This window comes from Psammomys obesus, unplaced genomic scaffold (genome assembly GCF_907164565.1).
Source record: "Psammomys obesus unplaced genomic scaffold, mPsaObe1.curated_primary_1811, whole genome shotgun sequence".
Lineage (NCBI taxonomy): Eukaryota > Metazoa > Chordata > Mammalia > Rodentia > Muridae > Psammomys > Psammomys obesus.
The window spans coordinates 3,015,575-3,037,404 of NW_026594377.1; the positions used below are offsets into that span (position 1 = coordinate 3,015,575).

The following is a 21,830-nucleotide window of genomic DNA, read 5'->3' on the forward strand; positions in this document are numbered from 1 at the left end:
GAGACAGAGGAAAGCTTCAGAATCAGTCAGCAAGTGCATGAAAGTTGGATTTATCAGAGCTAGACCTAAAACAACTTTGGTTAAGATGCTAGGAACACCAGTGGGTAAAGTAAACAGCACACATGAACAGATGGGCTATGTTAGCAAAGAGATGGGAGTTCTAAAAACAATAAAGTGAAACTATATATAAACAGCACCGACAGACATGGTAGGGTGTTTGGGCCTATTAATAGTATGTACCTCTATGAGAAAAGACTCTAAATTTGAGGCTATATCAGAAGGAACTTCTGAATGAATAAAAAAAAGGGGGGTTGGGTCCAAGATTTAGAAAAAGAACAGAATATCTGAGAACTCAACAACTTAAAGATGTAGCATACTGAGAACCCGACAACTCCAGAAGGGGTAACATACTAGCAACATGTGGAAAATAGTCTAGAGAGAATGGAAAAGAGATAATGAACCAGCAACGACTGAAATCTTTCCACCAGTGTCAAGCAGCAAGTCCCAGATCCAGACAACTCAGAAAATGCGAGGTAGGGGATGAAGGAGAACCCTACATTTTGGTATATCATTTCAAGCTACAAAGAAAACCTACTCTGTTAGCTCAACAAACCCATTTTAAATATAAATACATATGTAAGCTAGAGTAACTAGTAAAGGAAAATAATGGCTAGCACTAAGGTAAAGGGCAGCTAGAGAAGGTTTAAGAGCAAGGAAATGTTCATGAGTGAAGAAGGGTGTTTGATGATAATAATAGAGCAGTCTATTCTCCAAAAAGCCATGATAGCCTTTCATGTGTGTATCTAAAAGGAATGTCATCATGTCAATAGAAAGTCAAAGGCTGTGGGCTGGAGAGATGGCTCAGAGGTTAAGAGCACAAGTGGCTCTTCCAGAGGTCTTGAGTTCAATTCCCATCAACTACATGCTGGATCATAACCACCTGTATTGAGATCTGGTGCCCTCTTCAGACATGCAGGCATCCCTGCAGACAGAGAACTGTATGCATAATAAATAAATCAAACTTTCTTAAAAAAGAAAGAAAAGAAAGTCAAAGGCTGGTAGATTCGAAAGTGACCATGTCAACAGAGAGTCAGAAGCTGATAGATTATAAATGTTGTATATGAAATTGACAGATCCAAGAAGGCAAAACATCAAAGCCAAACATTGCTCAGAAAAAAAAACAAACAAACAAACAAAAAACATTTTTCAGTTTTACTGCACCTCAATAAACTGATATAATTGATTTCTATTGGTGACTTCATACAGTAAAAACAGGATTCAAATATTGGTCAATTTGTTAATTACAACAGAATTGGGAAAGTTGGTTGCACTCTCAGCCGCAATAAAATACACATTAACATTTCTTAATTAGAAAGCATGTACTATTTGCCCACAGACTATAATATACTTAAATTAGAAATCAACACTTAAATTGTAAAACCTAGAAACAGAGAGACTAAGCAGCATGCTTTTAAATAGTCCATGAAGGCAATAACCCTGTAGAGAAATTTAAATGGTTTCAATCTAAAGGAAAATGAAAATGCAACTTATCATGATTTGTGTGCTGTGTTGAAAGCAGTGCTTAATTACTTAGCAACTTGTGTGTAAATTAAAGGAAGAAAGGGGTTTCAAATCAATAACTTTCTACATCAAGAAACTAGGGGGGAAAGATGAATTAAAATCTAATGTAAATAGAAAAGACAAGTTAGGGCAGAAATTGAGAACAGGTAATTAAGATAAGTAAAGCTAATTCTTTGAAAAGATTGATGAAGTAGATAAGGTTCTAGGCATTGTTAACTAACAAAAAAATGGAAGGCTTAAATTAAAATTATTTATTTTAGATATGAAAGAGGAAATGTATTTTCAAATGTTATGAGACTTAAAGGATTATAAAGAGATACTACAAGCAGTTCTATGCCCACAGATTTGATGGGAACAAATTCTTTAAAGTAAACATAAGCCAAAACTCATTAGCCAATATTAATAAAACAGTCAAATCAGTAATTTATTGCCTCCTTAACCAGCACCACACCTAGATGGTGTTACTGGTAAATTCAGTGGAACATTCATGGAACAAATTTTACCAGTTCTTTATAATCTTCCCAAGACTATAGACATGAACGGGGGTCCCACTACACATCCTCACTTGCTGTAAGTGTTGAAACCACCAAACTAGATAAGATCATTAAAGCACAGACCATGAGTCATAAGCACACCATCAGAACCTTCAGTATTCACAGATTTTTTAAAAGAAAGTATATACCACAATCGTGTTAAAATCACTTTGAATGTGCATCAGAGTTTGTTAAGCAACCTTAAAGTTAATGTGCTGCATCAAATAACTAAATGAGAAAAACAAAAGTTGGACTTGGCAGTTCATGCTAGCAATTCCAGCACATACGAAGAAGAGTCAGAAAAAGTAAGAAGGTGTTTAAGGCCATCCTTGGCTATGTACCAAGTTCAGTTTCAGCAACAACTACATAAGACTATGTCTAGATATACACTAATACACAATCTTATCAGTAAATATTGACTTAGCAGGGCAACCCGTATTACCTAAACATAAAAAAAAAAAAAAACCAGCAAATTTCTACCGAAGTGGAAATTTCCTCAGTATAATAAAGAGCATCTAGAGAAAACTGTCAGCTGTTTCAGTCCAGAAAAGGAAAATAAAACCATTTTATCTCACCACTGGTTTTCAATATCATAAGGAAGTCTTACCTAATGTAGTTGTAGTATGACAAGCAAAGGAATAAAGATACTGAGATACTGAGATATAGGTCTACAAAACAAAGAGCTCTTTGTGACAGCATGATTGCTTATACAGAAAATCCAAGAGAATTAATAGGGACAACTGACATCTGTTCAAAATAAATAAATACAGCCCTGAAGTGCTATACTTAGGAATAATATGAATACAGGTGGAAGATGGTTGTTTCATATTTTCTGCCATCCATGTTGAAAGAAAAGTGTGGAGATGATGTGGGGAAAAGGACAAGCCTCCAGCAGAAGATCCAGGAAGGCCCTCAAAGTGTGGCTACAAGTAGCACTTCTGTCCTCCAATCACAGCCATCACACACCAAAATAGTCCATGCTGAAGATCAAAAGACAGCCACCACCGGATGGCACCAGTCTGCATCTGGAGCAAGTTGAATTTTTACTCCCAGAGCCAGACAAGGCCATTCATAAACCTTCATTAACACTAAGAGCACTTGTTTTAGAACCTTCATTCTTAATAGTTTGTAATAAAGTACTCTGATTCTGTACTTAAAGTTTTCCTAGTTTTTAATTGTCAAATGTCAGAATTTGTAACCCACACTTAACAGTTTGCAACACATCATTTAAATGTAAAATATTACATTATAAGAGCCAATTGAAAATCTTACAGAATTTATATTTAATTATATTTATCCAGAATATTTTTCAAATGTATAATCATTATAGATTATTACTGTAATTTATTTTGCATTGAGTTTTTAGAAATTATACAAAAATTTGAAGACAGACTGGCTATATATCATATCCCTAGTTGCCATACACACTATTGACTATGATACTGAACACTGCAGCGCTACAAACATCTTTTGCCTGGCATTATAAAATTCATATTTGCCATCCCTAAAGCTCAGTACGATAATTCAAGCGAGAGGGTGTGTGATGAACACCTCAGATCACTTTTTTAATGGTGAGATTTAAAAAACTTGCAATTCTATGTTGTATGTTTATATGAGTGAGTATATACCATGCGTGTTTTTTTGCTTCTGGGACAACTCACTCAGGATGATCCTTTCCAGGTCCCACCATTTACCTGCAAATTTCATGATTTCCTTATTTTTCATTGCTGAGTAATACTCCATTATATAGATGTATCACAGTTTCTGCATCCATTCTTCAGTTGAGGGGCATCTGGGCTGTTTCCAGCTTCTGGCTATTACAAATAAAGCTGCTACAAACATGGTTGAGCAAATGTCTTTTTTGTGTACTTGAGCCTCTTTTGGGTATATGCCTAGGAGTGGTATGGCTGGATCTGGAGGAAGCGCTATTCCTAGTTGTCTGAGAAAGCACCAGATTGATTTCCAGAGTGGTTGTACAAGTTTACATTCCCACCAGCAGTGGAGAAGGGTTCCCCTTTCTCCACAACCTCTCCAGCATGTGTTGTTCCTTGAGTTTTTTCATCTTGGCCATTCTGATGGGTGAATAAACCCACTAAAATCTGTACATTTAAACAAACTAAGCAAAAGAGAGGACCCTAACTAAAATGTTCAATCCCCATCCTGAAAGGCAAAGAGGATGGACATCAGAAGAAAAAGAAAATAGGAAACAACCTTGGAACCTGCTACAGAGGGCCTCTGAAAGCCAGAAGAAAACAGGAAACAACCTTGGAACCTGCCACAGAGGGCCTCTGAAAGCCTCTGCAGTATAGACTGTCAAAGCAGATGCTGAGCCTGATGGCCAACTGATGGGCAGAGTGAATGAAATTTTATGTAAGAAGTGGGAAATAGTAAGAACTGGAAGGGACGGGAACTCCACAAGGAGAGCAACAGAACATGATAATTTGAACACAGGGAACTTCCCAGAGACTCATACTCCAACCAAGGACTATTCGTGGAGATAACCTAGAACCCCTGCACAGATGTAGCCCATGGCAGTTCAGTGTCCAAGTGGGTTACATACTAATGGGAAGAGGGACTGCCTCTGACATAATCTGATTGGCCTGCTTGTTGATCACCTCCCCCTGAGGGGGGAGCAGCCTTACCAGGCCACAGTAGAGGACAATGCAGCCACTTTTGATGAGAACTGATAGACTAAGATCAGAAAGGAGAGGAGAACCTCCCCTATTAGTGGACTTGGGGAGTGGCATGCATGCAGAAAGGGTGGGAGGGTGGGCTTGGGAGGGGAGGAGGGAGGGGCTTATGGAGGGATACAAAATGAATAAAGTGTAATTAATAAAAAATTTAAAAAAAACTTGCAATTCTAAAGTAGGCAGTGTATTATTGCTTACTGAGGTCACCTGCTATGCAGTAGATTGTTAAAGCATCCCTCCTGTCCGAATTTGTGTAGCCTATGGTTAACATTTCTCCCCTCCTCTTCTTCCACTACCACTCCTATTTTCTGAAAACTACCTTTATATTATGTTTCCTGTAAAATTATTTCATTAGACTGCACGAAATCATACACCTGCCCATCTATACTTAGGTAACTTCACGTAGTAAAATATGTCAACATTGTCATGAATAATAAGATTGTTTTCTTTATTAACACTCTATATGCAATATTCTATTATATAGAAAATATATAGTTGGAAGTTGCTCCCTAAAATTGTTCTGTAACCTACTTATACTTTATCTTTCATGCAAACACACACAAATATGATAGTTTATTTATAGACTAGACATCAAAAAGTTAAGAATTATGGTAATAAAATCTTATCATCATAAAGAGGTACTGTAATAAAATTTATTTAATGTTTTCTTACTCCTTTTTTCCTCTCAAAGAATCTCATCCTTTTTCTTGTATTGAGGAATTGGTCTTACTCAGATTATTTGCAAATATAGTTCACATATTCCAAGAGCTATATACTTACCTTGGTAATCCATGGTTTGCCCCATGGTTTGATCCTATTTATTGGGCTTTGCTCTTGCTGCCAATGCTTTTGGAGTTCTGTCCAGACATATGTGAAGCTTGCCTTGTGTGGCAGCTCTTTCATCCATTTAATTTAACTGAGTTTTGCTTTTGTTTTGTTGCCTTATGCTATAAGGGTCTACTTTTATCCTTTGCAAAAGAAGAGTCAAGTTTTAAGTGTTTCTCTGCCATTCAGTATTTCTCTATTTAGAATTCTCTGTTTAGCTCTGTACCCCATTATTTAATTGGATTAGCTGATTTGTTGGTGTTTAACTTTTTGAGTTCTTTATATATTCTGGATATTAGCCCTCTGTCACATACAGGGTTGGTGAAGGTCCTTTCCCAGTCTGTAGGTTGTCGTTTTGTTCTGATGACAGTCCCCTTTGTTTTACAGAAGGTTTTCAGTTTCATGAGGTCCCATTTATTGATTGTTGATTTTAGAGCCTGTGCTGTTGGTGTTCTGTTCAGGAAGTTGTCTCCTGGAGATAACCCAGAACTCCTGCACAGATCACAGATAGCAGCAATCACCAAGTGAGTGCCCTAGTAATAGGAACAGGGACTGTCTCTGACATGAACTCAATGGCTGGCTCTTCGATCACCTCCCCCTGACTGGGGTGCAGCCTTACCAGGCCACAGAGGAAGGCAATGCAAGCCAGTCCTATTAGGCTAGGGTCAGAGGGAAGGAGAGGAGAACCTTTCCTATCAGTGGACTGGGGGAGGAGCATGGAAGGAGATGAGGGAGGGAGGGTGGGATCAGGAGAGGATGAAGGAAGGGGCTACAGCTGAGATACAAAGTGAATAAATTGTAATAAACAAAAAGCAAATAAATAAATAAATTAAATCATATAAATGATAATATTAAATAAGACTATTCTTTAGTGTAAGTTCTGGGAGATTTTATTAAAATCAACTGACTATAGATTTATGTCTAACTTTTCATCCTAGTCCATTGGTTGATATGGATGTGGTTTCATGATGTAATTTTAAAACACACTTTTTAGTATAAAATGGCAACATAAAAAGTAGGCAATGCATGGCTCCCCTTTTATATGTGAATTAATAAGCTGGGTATATCTATACCAGTAAACAGTACCCCATAATAATAAAGATAAAATTAGTGGTTGACATGGAATATGGAGGATGTTAAGTGTATTTTGCAAATGAAAAGAAGCCATTTATATATCATTCTGGAAAAGGTAAAATTGTAAGCAAAAACTATAGAGCAGTTGCTAAGGATTGGATGCAATTCTAAAGAGGGCTGTAAATATCCATATGACTACACTGAAAAATGCATGTAAATCAAAAGATACAGAAATTCACCACAATAAGGATTAACATTGAGAGAGCCATTTATGAATATTAATATTAAGGCAAAGACAAACAAAAACCAAGGTATTAGTCAAGAAACTATCTCTACTAAAATACTTATAAAAAATGTGGTAACTTTGGATAGATCCCTGAGAGACAACATGGTTAATTAACTCATGACCAATAAAACCTCTATCCTTGGATCTGATGAACTGTAAAAGGGTACATGACCTAAATTGTATTCTTTCCACCCTGACCCCCAACCTTAGTCTAAAGGGAAAACAGCAGGCAAATCTAAATTGAAAATCATTTTCAAGATAATTGGCCACAATTCTTCAAAGTGTGAAGGTCATGGAGGACTAGGAAAGGCTGTGGAATTGTTATAATACTAGAAGAGAATGAGACCTGACAGTGATGACAATGACTAAATCTGTTATAGAATATGGGATACAATTTTGGGACAACAACAACAACAAAAAAAGTGGATTAGTTTAAAAAAGGTGGTGAAACCTGGAAAAGTGTCTCTTTTAATCCATAGTATTTTACTAATGCTAATTTTTTAGTTTAGAAAATGTCACTGTGGTTATATAAGACGCTTGCAGGAGAGGCTGGACATATGGAAACTTGATGTACTGTCTTTGCAAGTCTAAAATTATTTCAAAATAAATGTAAAATATGGATGTTTAAGAGCTCCAGTTTTAACTTCATTTATCTCTCAGTTACCATGGGAGAACAAAGGTCGTTTTCTCCATCTTCCTCATTAACTATTTTTGAAAGTAATTTTTGATTTACTTAAAATATACTTAGGTGATGGTTATGTTGGATAAAATTTTAATAAAAAAGCCAATGATTAGTAAATAATAAAGAAACAAGAGTAGATAATAGAAAACAGCATTGCCCAGACTTCCTATGCTGTTTATCAGATCCTGTGAATAGCTTTCTCCTGCCTTTTCCACTTTATTAACTGAATATTGACCAGCTAATCATTTGGCCTCTTCATGCTCGGGGCGTGTCATGATCTCAGATTTAAAGTTGCTGTGCTCCAGGGTAGCATAGAGAGATGTAGAAAGCAAGGCAAGGCAAATGAGAGTTTCACAGTGGCTAACAGGCAGACCCATCCATGCCTTTGTGGTAGTTGGAAAAGTAGCACCTCTTGAGAAGCACTGTGGCACTGTGGAGACACTGCAGCTTTATCTGGGGTTAGGATGCAGTAGTGAGTTTGTTTGTTTGCTTGGTGAACAAAGCACAGCACTGTTCACTGGCCTCCATCTGTAGGTGTCTGTTGTCTTCTATACCTGTTATTTTGCCAGGTCCTTATAAAAGTGTAACTTATAGTCTCTGCCAGTAAGCTCACTGTTTGAAAGATAACCAAGAAACATCATAGCAGGAGGAAGCAGAGCTATAAAGATTCTCCAGACAGATCTTCCTTATCTCTTAATTACTAAATCTGTGGCTGTGGGTATTTATTTGGACTCACTGAATCTGTTTCCTTATCTCAATTTAAAATGCTAATAATGGTCTTACATAATTGTTGTGATCACTAATATTTAACTCATAGAAGGCTGTCACTAATTGCTGGCTGTTATTATAATACTTCTTTTATTTAATTAAATATCTGAATAAGTGCTTTTTGTTAATTTTTTAATTGAAAATAGATTTTTTTCCTATAATATATCCTGAATGCAGTCTCCCCAAGTTCCTCTCTGCTTCCCCCCATCTAAATCCATCCCCTTCCTGTCTCTAATTAGAAAATGAACAGTTTCATTCTAAGGAATAATAATTTAAAATATAATAAGATAAAACAAAAACTTAACACATCAGAATTGGACAAAGCAAACAGAAGGAAAAGATTTCAAGAGAAGACAAAATAAATAGAGACCCACTTGATTGTGTACTCAGGAATCCCGTAAGAACACTAAAGTGAAAACCATAATATATTTGCAAAGGACTTGAAGGGTGAAAAGAGTAAATACATACATATATACATATATAATATTTAAAAATATTTAAAGTATTTATTTAAAATATTTTAATATAAATATATTTTTAAAATATAAAAATATGGGGCTGGAGAGATGGCTCAGTGATTAAGAGCACTGAATGCTTTTCCAGAGGACCTGGGTTCAATTCCCAGTACCCACATGGCAGCTCATAGCTGTCTATTATTCCAAGATCTAATATCTTTAATTTCATTCAGTTGAGCAACATGTCTGTTTCCTGACAATACCATGCTGTTTTTATTGCTATAGCACTCTGTTGGAAAATTTGAGGTTAGGGATGGTGATGCCTCTAGCAGTTCTTTCAGGATTCAGGATTCTTTTAGCTATCCTGGATTTCCTTTTATTTCTATATAAAACTGAAATTTTTCCTTTTAGGATCTGTGAAGATCTGTGTTAGAATTTTATTGGGGATTTCATTGAATCTGTAGATTGCTTTTGGTAGGATGGCAATTATTACTATGTTAATCCTATAAAATTCTAATCATGGGAGATCTTTCCATCTTCTGATATCTTCTTCAGTGACTTGATATTTTTGTACACAAGTCTTTTACTTTTTTGGTTAGAGTTACCCCAAGATGTTTTATATTATTTGAGGCTATTATGGAAGGTATTGTTTCTCTGATTTTTTTTCCCAGTTCATTTGTTGAAGTGGAAGTTTCTGGCTTCTTTGGAAACTCAGTTGTGCATATGTCTTGTGTATTGGTCCTAAGTGTAGGACGTGGGAATGTTTTTCCCCACGGAAAACAGCCTCCCTCCTAAAACAGCCCCCACAGAAAGCAGCCCCTGTGAAAAGGCATGTGATGTTGGTCACCTGAAAACTACCTGGTGCAAGGGACATGGATTTTCAGAGCTGGAAAACCTTCTTGTGCAGACTCTGAGAAGAGAAAAATAGAAGCCCACAGACAGAGACAATTTCTGCATCTGAAAGTTTTTGCATTGCTACACTCTGCAACAGTTTGGATCCTTCACTGGTCTTTGCAGAAAGAAATGTTTCAGAGAACTGCTCCTGCTGCTTTGGTGGAGTTTGGCGACTTTGGGGGACTCATGCCACTTGGGCAGAGTCTAGCCACTGCTACTGAATGATTCTGCTGCTGCTGCTTTGTATTTGGCTAGACTCCTGGTATCCTGATGACTGAGTTTGGTAATATCCAAAGAACTCATCAACCCTAATCAGCAGGAAGAAGCTAAAAGAGATCTACATCCCTTTCCCTACTAATCTCCTACCTAAGGTTGGGAGTGGCAGGTGGGAGTTGGAAGGGAGGTAATGACCTTTAAGAACCTCAACTAAATCAAACCCTAGTAGGGGAGAAGAAGGGATGGAGAATGTGATTGGAAGGAGTTGAGAGAGGGGGCTTCAATCGGGATATATAATGAATAAATTGTAAAAGTAAAAATAAAAGACTTCATGCAGCAGGGTATCAAAACATATGCTGAGATGCATAGCCAAACTTTGGGCAGAGTGCAGGGAATCTTATGAAAGAAGGGGGAGATAGAAAGACCCGGAGGTAACAGGAGCTCCACAAAGGGAGCAACAGAACCAAAAAGTCTGGGCACAGGGGTCTTTTCTGAGACAAATACTCCAAACAAGGACCATGCATGGAGATAACTTAGAACCCCTGCACAGAAATAGCCCAAAGCAACTCAATATCCAAGAGGGTTCTGCAATAATAGGATCAGGGACTATCTGACATGAACTCATGGGCTGGCTCTTGAGTGCTCCCCACCTGACGGGGGAGCAGCCTTGCTAGGCCACAGAGGAAGACAAAGAAGCCAGTCCTGATGAGATCTGATAGACTATGGTCAGATGGAAGGGGAGGAGGACCTCTCCTATCATTGGACTGGGGGAGGGGCATAGGAGAAGAAGAGGGAGGGAGAGTGGGATTAGGAGGGGATGGAGGAGGGGGCTACAGCTGGGATACAAAGTGAATAAACTGTAATTAATAAAATTTTTAAATAGTAAAAACTAAACTAACAAAATTTAAAAAAACAACAAAAGAAGAAAAATATTCAAAACAGAAAGAAAAATCAAAGCCTACAGTTTATCATTTGTATATAAGAGGGCTACTAATTTTTGTGAGTTAATTGTGTATCAAGCTACTTTGCTAAGAATGTTTATCATCTGTAGAAGTTTCCCTGTAGAAGTTTGAGGGTCATGTATATGTATGTATGTATGTATGTATGTATGTATGTATGTATGTATGTATGTATGTATATATAATCATCTGCAAGTAAAGATAATTTGACTATTTGTATGCCCTTGATCTCCTTCAAGTGTCATATTGCCCAGCCTTCAAATACTATATTGAATAGGTATGGTCCTGATGTTGGTGGAATTGCTTTGAGTTTCTTTGCATTTAAGTCATTTTTGTCTATGTGCTTGCTGTAAATTGCCTTTATGTTGAAGTATGACCTATGTTTCCCTAATCTCCCCTGGATTTTATTATGATGGCATGTTGCATTATGGTAAAGGCCTTTAGTGAGATGATTGTGTGGAACTTTGTCTTTCAGTTTGTTTATATGGTGGATTACACTAATTTACATATGTTGCACCATCCCTGTTTCTCTGGAATTAAACATACTTTATCATGGTGGATGATCTTTTTGATGTGTTTGCCAAGTATTTTATTGATAATTTTGCATCTATGTTCTTTGGGGAAATTGGTCTGTAATTATCTTTCTTTACTGGATCTTTATGTAGTTTTGGATATCAGGATAACTGTGGCCTCATACTTCTGTTTCTATTTAAGAAATATTGGCATTAATTCCTCTTTGAAAGCCTGGTAGAATTCTGTGCTAAAACCATCTACCCCCGAGTTTGCTCACTCTTTCTTTTCTTTCTTTCTTTCTTTCTTTCTTTCTTTCTTTCTTTCTTTCTTTCTTTCTTTCTTTCTTTCTTTTTCTTTCTTTTTGTTTTCATTTGAGAGACTTTTAGTTACTGCTTCTATTTAACTAGGGGTTATAGGTCTGTTTAAATTGCTTATCTGATCTTAATTTTACTTTGTAGTTGGTATGCATCAAGAAAATTATTGATATCTTTTAGATTTCCCAATTTGGTGGAATACAGGTTTTTAAAGTATGTCTTTCTGATTCTCTGGATGTCATCTGTGTTATTATGCACCACCCATAATTTTGTTAATTAGGATATTTCTCTCTGCCTTTTAGTTAACTTGTATAAGGGTTTGTCATACTTACTTTCTCAAAGAACCAACTCTATGTTTCATTGATTTTTTTTTGTATTCTATTTTATTTATCTATTTGTTTTTATTTGATTGATTTCAGCCCTGTGTTTATTTTCTGTTGTCTTATTTTGGATGTGATTTCTTCATTTTAGCTTTTAAGTGTGCTGTTAAATGACTAGTATGAGATCCCTACAATATTTTATGTAGGCACTTAGTGCCATGAACTCTCCTCTTAGAACTGCCTTTATTGTTTCCCATGGGTTTGTTATATTGCATATTAATTTTCATTCACTTCTAGAAAGTTTTTTTTATTTCTTTCTTAATTCTGTCTTGACAGCTGTTTAGTTTCCATGATTCTGTAAGCTTTATGTGGCTTCTGCTGTTGATATCCAGCTTTAATCTGTTGTGGTCAGACAGAATGCAGGAAGTTATTCCAATTTTCTTACATTTCTAGAGACTTAATTTGTGTTGTTGAGTATGTGGTCAGTTTTGGAGAAAACTCCATGAAATGCTGAGAAGTTATATTCTTCTGTGTTTGTGTGGAATGTTCTGTAGATATCTCTTCAGTCCATTTGTTTTACAATGTAATTTAGCTCCAGCATCTGTCTGCTTAGGTTTTTGTGTGTATGTCCTGTCTATATCATTAAGAATGGGATGTTGAAGTCTCCCGCTATCAGCATGTGATGGTCAGTATATGTTTTAAGCTGTAGTAGTATTTCTTTTACCAACTTGGGTGTCTGTGTTTGGGGCATAGATATTAAGAAATGCAAAGTTCTCTGTGTTTTTGTTGTTGTTGTTGTTATGTTTTGTTTTCTTGATGATTGTGTAGTGTCCTTTCTTATCTCTTTTGATTCATTTGGTTTAAAGCCAATTTTGTCATATATTAAAGTGGTTACACCAGCTTGCTTTTTAGGTCTAATTCCTTGGGATACCTTTTTATTCTAGGGTGACATCTATCCTTGATATTAAGATGTGCTTTTTGGATACAGCAGAAAAATGGAACCTATTTTTGCATCCATACAGTTAGTCTGTGTCTTTTTATTGGGGGAGTGGAATTTTTAATGTTGAGAGATATCAATAAACAGTGTTTGTTGATTCTTGTTATTTTGTTGTTGATGTTGTGGTGACAGCAGTGGTTGTGTGTGTGTGTGTGTGTGTGTATGTGTTTGCCTGTGCTTCTCCTTTTTTGATTTGCTTGCTGCTCTGGGATTATTTATTCTTTGTGTTTTTTTAGTTGTGGTTAACCTCTGTAGGTTGAAGTTTTCCTTCCAGGACCTTCTGGATGTTTCTTAAATTTGGTTTTATCATGGAATGTCTTATTTTCTCCATCTATTCTGACTGAAAGTTTTGCTGGTTAAATATAGTAGCATCGACTGACATCTGAGATCTCTGAGAGTCTGTAGAACATGTATCCAGACCTTCTGGCCTTGAGAATTTCCACTGAGTTATCAGGTGTTATTCTAATAGGTCTTCCTTCATAAGTTACTTGGGGTTCTTCCCTTTTACATTTACTGTTTTGATTATTATGTGCAAGGGGGACTTTCTTTTCTAATCAGTCTTTTTGGTGTTCTGTACACTTCTCGTACTTTGATAGGCATCTTCTCCATTTGGTTAGAAAAAATTTATTTTATTTTGTTTTCTTATAATTTTTATTTTTATATTAATCACAGGTTATTTACTTAGTATCCCAGCCATAGCCTCCTTCCTCATTTCCTTCCAATCCCACCCTCCCTCCCTCATCTCCTCCCTGCCCCTTTCCAAGTCCACTGATAGGGGAGGTCCTCCTCCGCTTCCATCTGACCCTAGCTTATCAGATATATTTGGGACTGGCTGCAATGTCCTCTTCTGTGGCCTAGCAAGGCTGCTTCTAACTCGGGTGAGGGGGGAGAGGTCAGAGAGCCAGCCATTGAAATGTCAGAAATAGTCCTCGTTCCCCATACTAGAGTACCCACTTGGATACTGAGGTACCATGGACTACATCTGTGCAGGGGTTCTAGGGTTATATCCATACATGGTCCTTGGTTGGAGAAACAGTCTCATAAAAGACCCCTGTGCCCTGATATATTTTGTCCTTGTGGAGCTCCTGTCCTCTCTGGGTAATACTAACTCCCCCTTCTTTCATATGATTCCCTGTACTCTGCTGAAGGTTTGGTTAAGAGTCTCAGCATCTGCTTTGATACACTACTAGGTAGAGTCTTTCAGTGGCTCCTGTCCTGTTACTTGTTTTCTCCTACATCCAGTGTCCATCCCATTTGTCTTTCTAAGTGAGGATTGATCATCTTACCGCGGGTCCTCTTTCTTGTTTAGCTTTTTTAGGTGTACAGATTTTAGTATGTTTATCCTATTTTATAGGTCTAGTATCCACTTATAAATGAGTATATACCGTGTTCTTCTGTGATTATTTTTGGTTGGAAATATTGTGTGTTCCTTTGACCTCTCTCTATTCCTATCATTCTTACATTTGGTCGTTTCATAGTGTTCCTGATTATCATAATGGTTCTTGTGAACAGTGATGGACTTTTATAAAAAAAAGGAGCTGATGACACTCCATAACTTTGTTCATTCAAAGTTACGGTAATTCCTTGTTTCAGTTTTTGTGTTTTCTCTCTTACAGAGATGATGAAGAGAAAAAAAAATCTCCCTCAGAAGGTACTGATGAGAAGGCCAATGGAACACACCCAAAGACCATCAGTCGTATTGGGAGTACAACTAACCCATTTTTGGACATTCCTCATGACCCAAATGCTGCTGTATACAAGAGTGGGTTTTTGGCCCGCAAAATCCACGCAGATATGGATGGAAAGAAGAGTAAGCCTTGATGATTGTCATTTTCTATTTAATTCATCTTTAGGCTCAAATTTTAAAGTGAATTCATTTGAAATAAAGTTAAGGACGAAGGAAAGTTGTTTATGTAGTAAAGTATTCTTGAAGTTAGAGTAGGCTTAAAGCAAAGACTAACATTTGTACCCAATCCTTCCAAAGTCATTTCAGAACTCTAGAAATGGAAAACTGCTCACAGATTATTCATTTCCATAGCTCTCATTTATTTGTGTACCCATGACTTTGACAAATAACACTGATTAAGACAATGTAGCACTGAAAGGATGGGCACAGACCCTATATTCAGAGATTTATATTCTTGGCGGCTAGGGAAAGGTTTAATTTATAGCACCGAGACTAATTAGTAACATAAGGTTCCAGAGACAATGAGGAAAGAAATTTATATCCGAAGGATATATGGCATCGGGTGGGTCTTTGGTAACATGGAAAGGTGAAAGGCAGGGCAGTGTGATGTAATTAGTATTGGGAAGTTAAAAGAGTCATATTTGATAGTTTCCAATTTCTCTGTGTGTCATGAAGTGTTATTTTCAGGTAGATAATATATTTGAAATTTGAAAAGAAGGAAATATGTTCACATAGTTTAGAATAATATTTTAAGAAAGTCATTAAGCAGTTTGCTGTAGGTGAATAGCCTAAGGCAAATTTTATGCATATTCAAAATTAGTAAACTTTATCTCTGGGATGTCCCTGCCTTCTTACAGACACAAACATGGAGTCCTGCCCTAGAATATATTAAATTAAAATTTGGACAGGATTAGAAAGCTCTTTACTGTCAATGTTGACTTATGTATAGCTGCTAAGAGTCATGTTCCCAACTGCATCCTAAGGACTTTGTTTATAACTGAGGGGATGAAATGCTGTGATTGACAGCATCCACTTGGTTACAGTAGTAAGGGATTTCTTAGGGAAGACTGTGATGCAGGTCTCAGAAAAGGAGTTGTTGGCAGTCATCAATAGACAATCATGTCTTTATTTTGGCATGCACATGCATTCTTTTCCATATGCCAAATATGAATAGCCTGTTGCAGTGACAAATATACCCCTTTCTCTGCAACTTGCCATATTCAGCTTCAGCTTTCATCTCCAAGGTATAGGTATAGGTGTAACCATTTTCTCCAGACATATACTTATGTGGATTCAACCCACGAGCTAAATATAAAATAGAGACATGTCTGATATAGCCAGTTATAGAGGTAATGTAGGTTTAGAAACAAAGGGAAGCAAAATGAGTTTATTTTTCAATACCTCGTCAGGAAACTTAAAGTTAGCAAATACTAGAATTCCAGCATTTAGAAGGCAGAAGCAAGAGGAGTTTAAGACCTGCCCAGCTGCATAGTGAGGTCATGGCCAGAATAGACTACATAACAAGTTGTATTATGTCTGTAAGTATGTATGTACAGCAGCATCCCCTACTTCTCTGAAGACAATATTGCTATGTGTCTTTAAGAAACAACTTAAGCTGAAGTTCTTTAGAGTTATAATTTTCCCTAAAACATTGACTTGTCTTGAAAAGACCACCTTTTCATTCAAGAATTAATATTTTTTACTTTTTAGTTGTTTTGTGTGCTTAAGATTTTCAGTTTAAATATACAATTTTTCAAATGAACATATTTTAAGCCTTGAAGATTTTATTTCTTTTTGGCTTCCAAAGATATGCTCAGAAATTGTTCCTCCAGGAGACAACTAATGATTCGGGTCAAGTGCTTGTATCCCATGGAAGTGGAAGTGTTTACCAGAACCATTAAATATGACATTAAGAAAAAGCTTTGAAAAGTCAAATTTGAAAAACAAGATGTAGCTTTGGCATTTTGTCAGACAGAATGAGAAAAAAAAATACAAACTCTTGTTTTATCAGTTTGTTATTACTTGTAGAAACCAAGAAGTATTAGCTTCCAATAGATTGCTAGATTTTTTTTAGAAGACTCTCATATTTTACAGTGATTACACCTCTAAGAGTTAAACTTGGAGATTATGATATTAATTATAAGAAGGTTATATCATTTTACTCCTGTTCTGTTTAGATTAAAGGTTTCTGGTTTATAGCAATATTTCTAAGCATATCTGTAGACATTTCAAATCAATTATTATGTGCTATGTCCACATCAATTTTAAATTAAATTTTGATTTTTTAATTAATTATTATTATTTATTACAATTTATTCACTTTGTATCCTGGCTGTGGCCCCCTCCCTCCTCTCAAATCCGCCTACATCCCTCTTCTCTCCCTATACCTTTCCCCTAGTCCACTGATTGAAGAGAACCTCCTTCCCTTCTATCTGACCCTAGCCTATCAATAGACTCAGTCTCCACGTGGATTTCCTAGTAAGGGGAGCAGGGACTCTCTCTGGCATGAACTCACTGGCAGGCTCTCTGATCACCTCCCCCACGGGGGTGCAGCCATGCCAGGCCAGAAGAAGATAATATTTGATTTTTTAAGAATAACATGAATCCTGCGATTGCGTTTAAACAACTTGCTGTCAGAAAGGACATTTTTTTGTTTGTTTTTTGTTTTTTTTTAATTTTTTTATTAATTACACTTTATTCGTTTTGTATCCCTCCATAAGCCCCTCCCTCCTCCCCTCCCTCCCCTTTCTGCATGCATGCCACTCCCCAAGTCCACTGATAGGGGAGGTTCTCCTCTTCTTTCTGATCTTAGTCTATCAGTTCTCATCAAAAGTGGCTGCATTGTCCTCTACTGTGGCCTGGTAAGGCTGCTCCCCACTCAGGGGGAAGTGATCAACGAGCAGGCCAATCAGATTATGTCAGAGGCAGTCCCTCTTCCCATTACTATGTAAACCACTTGGACACTGAACTGCCATGGGCTACATCTGTGCAGGAGTTCTAGGTTATCTCCACAAATAGTCCTTGGTTGGAGTATGATTTTCTGGGAAGTTCCCTGTGTTCAAATTATCTTGTTCTGTTGCTCAGAAAGGACTTAAATAAATTTTTTTGTTTAATCTAAAAAAAAAAAAAGAAACCAAGAAAGTGATTACATACTTTAAAATACATTCCCCATATGATCAAAGTCAATAATAATTTAACAATAGGAATAATTGCTTAATATCCAAACTTGATTCCAAGCACTTCATTTATAAACTTATTTAACGTTGACATATGAAGCTGGTGCTATCACCCACCTATAGATAAATGAAAATCTCTGACTTGTCTTAGCCTAAGCTTTACCCAGTGCAGAGTGACAATCAGACAAAAGAGTCTGATGCTGGTTAACCGCATCTTTTTGTAAAAGCAATTTGAATGAGAAAACATGCCTGGAAAACAGTTGCATTCTGCAGTTCTTGTGGTGGGAACAGTCTGTCACTTGTGTGGCATGCATTTAAGTGACTAAAATTGTAAGTGGGAGCAGTGGTCTCTCCACTTGGCCAACACAGTACTTTTTCAGTCTCGAGGTGCATGATTTCAGTCAGTCATTTCCTATTGACCATGGTTTCTGCAGGTAATGATAGCCTCGTGCCAGGCCTCCTCACAGTCCTTGCTACTGTTCTGTCCCCAGAGTGACTTGTTATCATAATGCCTTCAGCTCACTGACATAGTGTACAAGAAAAGTACTCACATGCAATGCCATATGTGTATCTTTTTGGTTAAAATGTGGGCTTATCAAGTGCTTAAATAGTTTGACTTCAAAGCCCATGGGAGTTAAGTTACAGGCAATTAAGCATTCCTTCAGAACGCAAGACTATTATAGATTATATTTTTATAAAGGTATAATAGACATAACCTATATCCCTCAAAGGAGTTACCTATGGTACTACTGCTTGGAAAGAAATCACGGTTTGTAATTAGTGAGAATAAACTTGTTACCCCTTACAGCTTAATTGAAGTACATCATAAAATACTAAAAGTTGAGGGGCAGAGGAAGTGTGGTGGCTGCAGGCTGACAATTTCCATGCAATTAGGCATAAACAGCACACTACTGTGGGAAAGAGAAGACAAAAGCACAGGTCTCCAGCACTTATGACAGGCCTTTATTTGATATAAGAAATACTTCATACAACCTAAGACAGCAAAGTGCTTCTGTAAACGGTGCTGGGGGGTGTGTGTGTTGATGTACACATACACGTGTGCACTATGTATGTACATATACGTCTGTGCATTCCATGTGTGTATGTTTATGTATGTGCAATGCATCTCTATCTCAGTCCTAACCTGAAACTCAATTTTTTTTGTAGCTAAAGGTAAGAGTTCAGAATACATAACTTTAAAATATTAGAAGAAAGTATGAACAGCACCTTATAACCCTTGCGTAGAAGACGTCTTAAGACAGAAAAATCACAAGTACTAGAAAACACATACACACACAGATAAGCAGGCATTTGATCTTCCACAGAACTATACCTGCAACCAAAGAATTCTTTATATTGTGATTTTCTTCTAAAACTTAAAAAGTTAAAGCATAGATTGAAAGAAGATACATATAGCATTACAATAATAATTAGGACCTATAACATACATTTAACAAAATTTAAAGTTTAAATTAAATTTAAAACAAATTAATTAAGAAAAGGGATAATCCTGTGCTTTTCCAAGGGCTAAAGTTATGATAAGCTAATCTCACAAGAAGCTCAGGTTATTTATTTAGACGGTTGTATTTATTCTGTATCATAGTTTAAATCAGTCAGGCGTGGCAGAGAAGCCAGGGTAACAGGAGCTTGAAGGAGCTTTTCGCATCATGTCACAGGAAAGAGAGAGCAATGAATGCTTACTTGTGCTCAGCTTTTTCTCCATGTGTACAGTCTAGCATCTCCTGTCAAGGGACTAGCCCCCTCTCCAATCAAGAAAAATATTCTCATATCAATTAACACAACCACGACAATCCTTCATAGGCATGCAAAGAGGCCTATGTCTCCAGGGATTCTAGATTCTTTCAGTAAAATCTATTTGTTGTCCAGATTGACCCTATAGTCACCAATAAAAGGAGTTATGAAATATAAGTAGGGAACTAAAGAAGCAGAAAAAGTCCATTATGTTCTTCTAAAGAGGAAAAAATGCTGCCTACACAGAAAACAATAGTGTCATCAGTTATATATAAATTGAAAACTGAATAGGAAAAGTATAAACCTGTGAATTTAAAGTCATGTTAATTAGCTTCATTGTGGTAATTCACAATGTATATAAACATTAAATGTCAAATTGTACCCTGTAAGTACAGCTCTGACTTGTTTGTGATGCCTTAGTAAAGCTATGGCGTGGGTATGGATATAGTTGACTTGGCAGAGGCTGGCCTTCCATGCACAAATCGCCTGTCTCTGTTCTCAACACTGCATAATCCATGTGCTGAACTGGTGGTTCAGCAGTGTAAGAAGTTCAAGGACGTTCTTAGCAACATAGTGAACTCAAGGCCAGCCTCAGCCATAGGAGACTGTGTCTAAAAACCAGTAATTATGCTAGAGATTGGAAGTAGGGGGTTTTGGTGAAACTTTATACTTCTAGCTGTCATAGTCTACTTGGTAGGTAAAGATTAGGTTGGTCTGATACTTTCAGAGAGCTTTCTGCCTTTAAGTTCTGGAGTGAAAGGTATGTGCCACCACCAGCTAAGGAAAAAAAAATTTTTCACCAAAAACAACAATGCTTTCAGGATGTTCCTTTAAACTACAGAGAACAATCAAAATTTAAATTGAAATACAAAAGAAGTAGTGATTATTTGCTCTAACACAACCAATAGCCAATAGAGAGTGTTTATAATCTATGAGGACATAGTGAAGAAACACATTTCAGATTATCATGTTAGCTAACTACCAGGATTCGGTGGGGAAAAGAGACCAGAGAGTCAAATCAGAGTTTGCCACTTAGTGTTTTTTAAGTTTTTAATTATTGCATTTTTGTCGATTTTACACTGATATTACCAAGCTGGGATGTCTTATCTGAAGGATTTTAACACTGCCAACACTTTAAGGCTGAGAGAACTTATACATTTTTCATTCTTCTTCATCGGCATGCAGGTGGCTGGGGATCCTGCATAGAAAGCCAGGGACTTACACTTACTCAGAGGGATTTGCACAACTGTCTGTCGTTCAATCCTACATGCCAAATGTGAGGAGGGTAAAGGTTACCTGAGTCACACATGCAGAAAACAAAGTTTAGAATGGCAATGGAGGCAGAAGTCTTTGCTATTGCATGACATTGGGAACTGTGATACTATAATTAAAGAGATAATAAAAGTGATTTTTTTCCTCCATAAGACAGATGTCTCACTTGTAAGAGAGAAACTCATTTAAGAAAAGACCAAAAAAAAAAAACAAACAATTATATTAAATGAAGGCTAAGATCTGCCCTCCCCCTTCCACTTGGCTATTCTTTGTAAACTGGGTAGATAAGAAGTTTCAGCTGTCCACACACGGTCCAAGAGCTATCCAGTGAAAGACATTGTGGATGTATTGAATAGTCCTTTGTCACATGACAATTGGATTTGGTGGAATTTCATGCATTTTCTACAAGAACGCCCTTTCACAGTCCTATATTCAAACCAAAAAAAAAAAAAAAAAAAAAAAAAAAGGATATTTTAGGTTGATCTCCATTTTGATGGCTCTGTCTTTAAATCCTTTTCTGCAACCAAGTTAGTGAAAAGAGGCCACCCACCATTCTCCTCAGAAGCCGTGCTTTTGACAGGGAACAGTGGAACACAAACTGCCAATCTCTCAGCACCAAAAAAGTCTGGGTACAGAGGCTCTGACGTATTTCTTGCTGGAAGAGAAATGTAGTTTTCACTGCATCTAATTTTTAGAAGTTCTTCTATTTTTACTGTTTACCCTTTAGGTTTAGTTAACATTTAAGAGGAAGAAAATAAAGTTCTGTATCTCTGCTATGGTAATTTAATGCAAGTATTGAATTCTTCAGTGATTGAAAATATTATGTGGGTAATGAA

At 36.8% G+C, this 21,830-nt stretch overlaps 1 protein-coding gene across 3 annotated transcripts in view; it reads left to right on the forward strand.

The window, feature by feature from the left end:
- The window catches only part of Psd3 (pleckstrin and Sec7 domain containing 3), a 460,032-nt gene that overhangs the window by 365,506 nt on the left and 72,696 nt on the right, over positions 1–21,830 (forward strand). For all 3 annotated transcript variants that reach the window (XM_055618704.1, XM_055618706.1, XM_055618705.1), the window contains one exon: positions 14,724–14,917. In XM_055618704.1, coding sequence (XP_055474679.1) covers positions 14,724–14,917 — 194 coding nt within the window. The remainder of the gene's footprint in view (positions 1–14,723; positions 14,918–21,830) is intronic.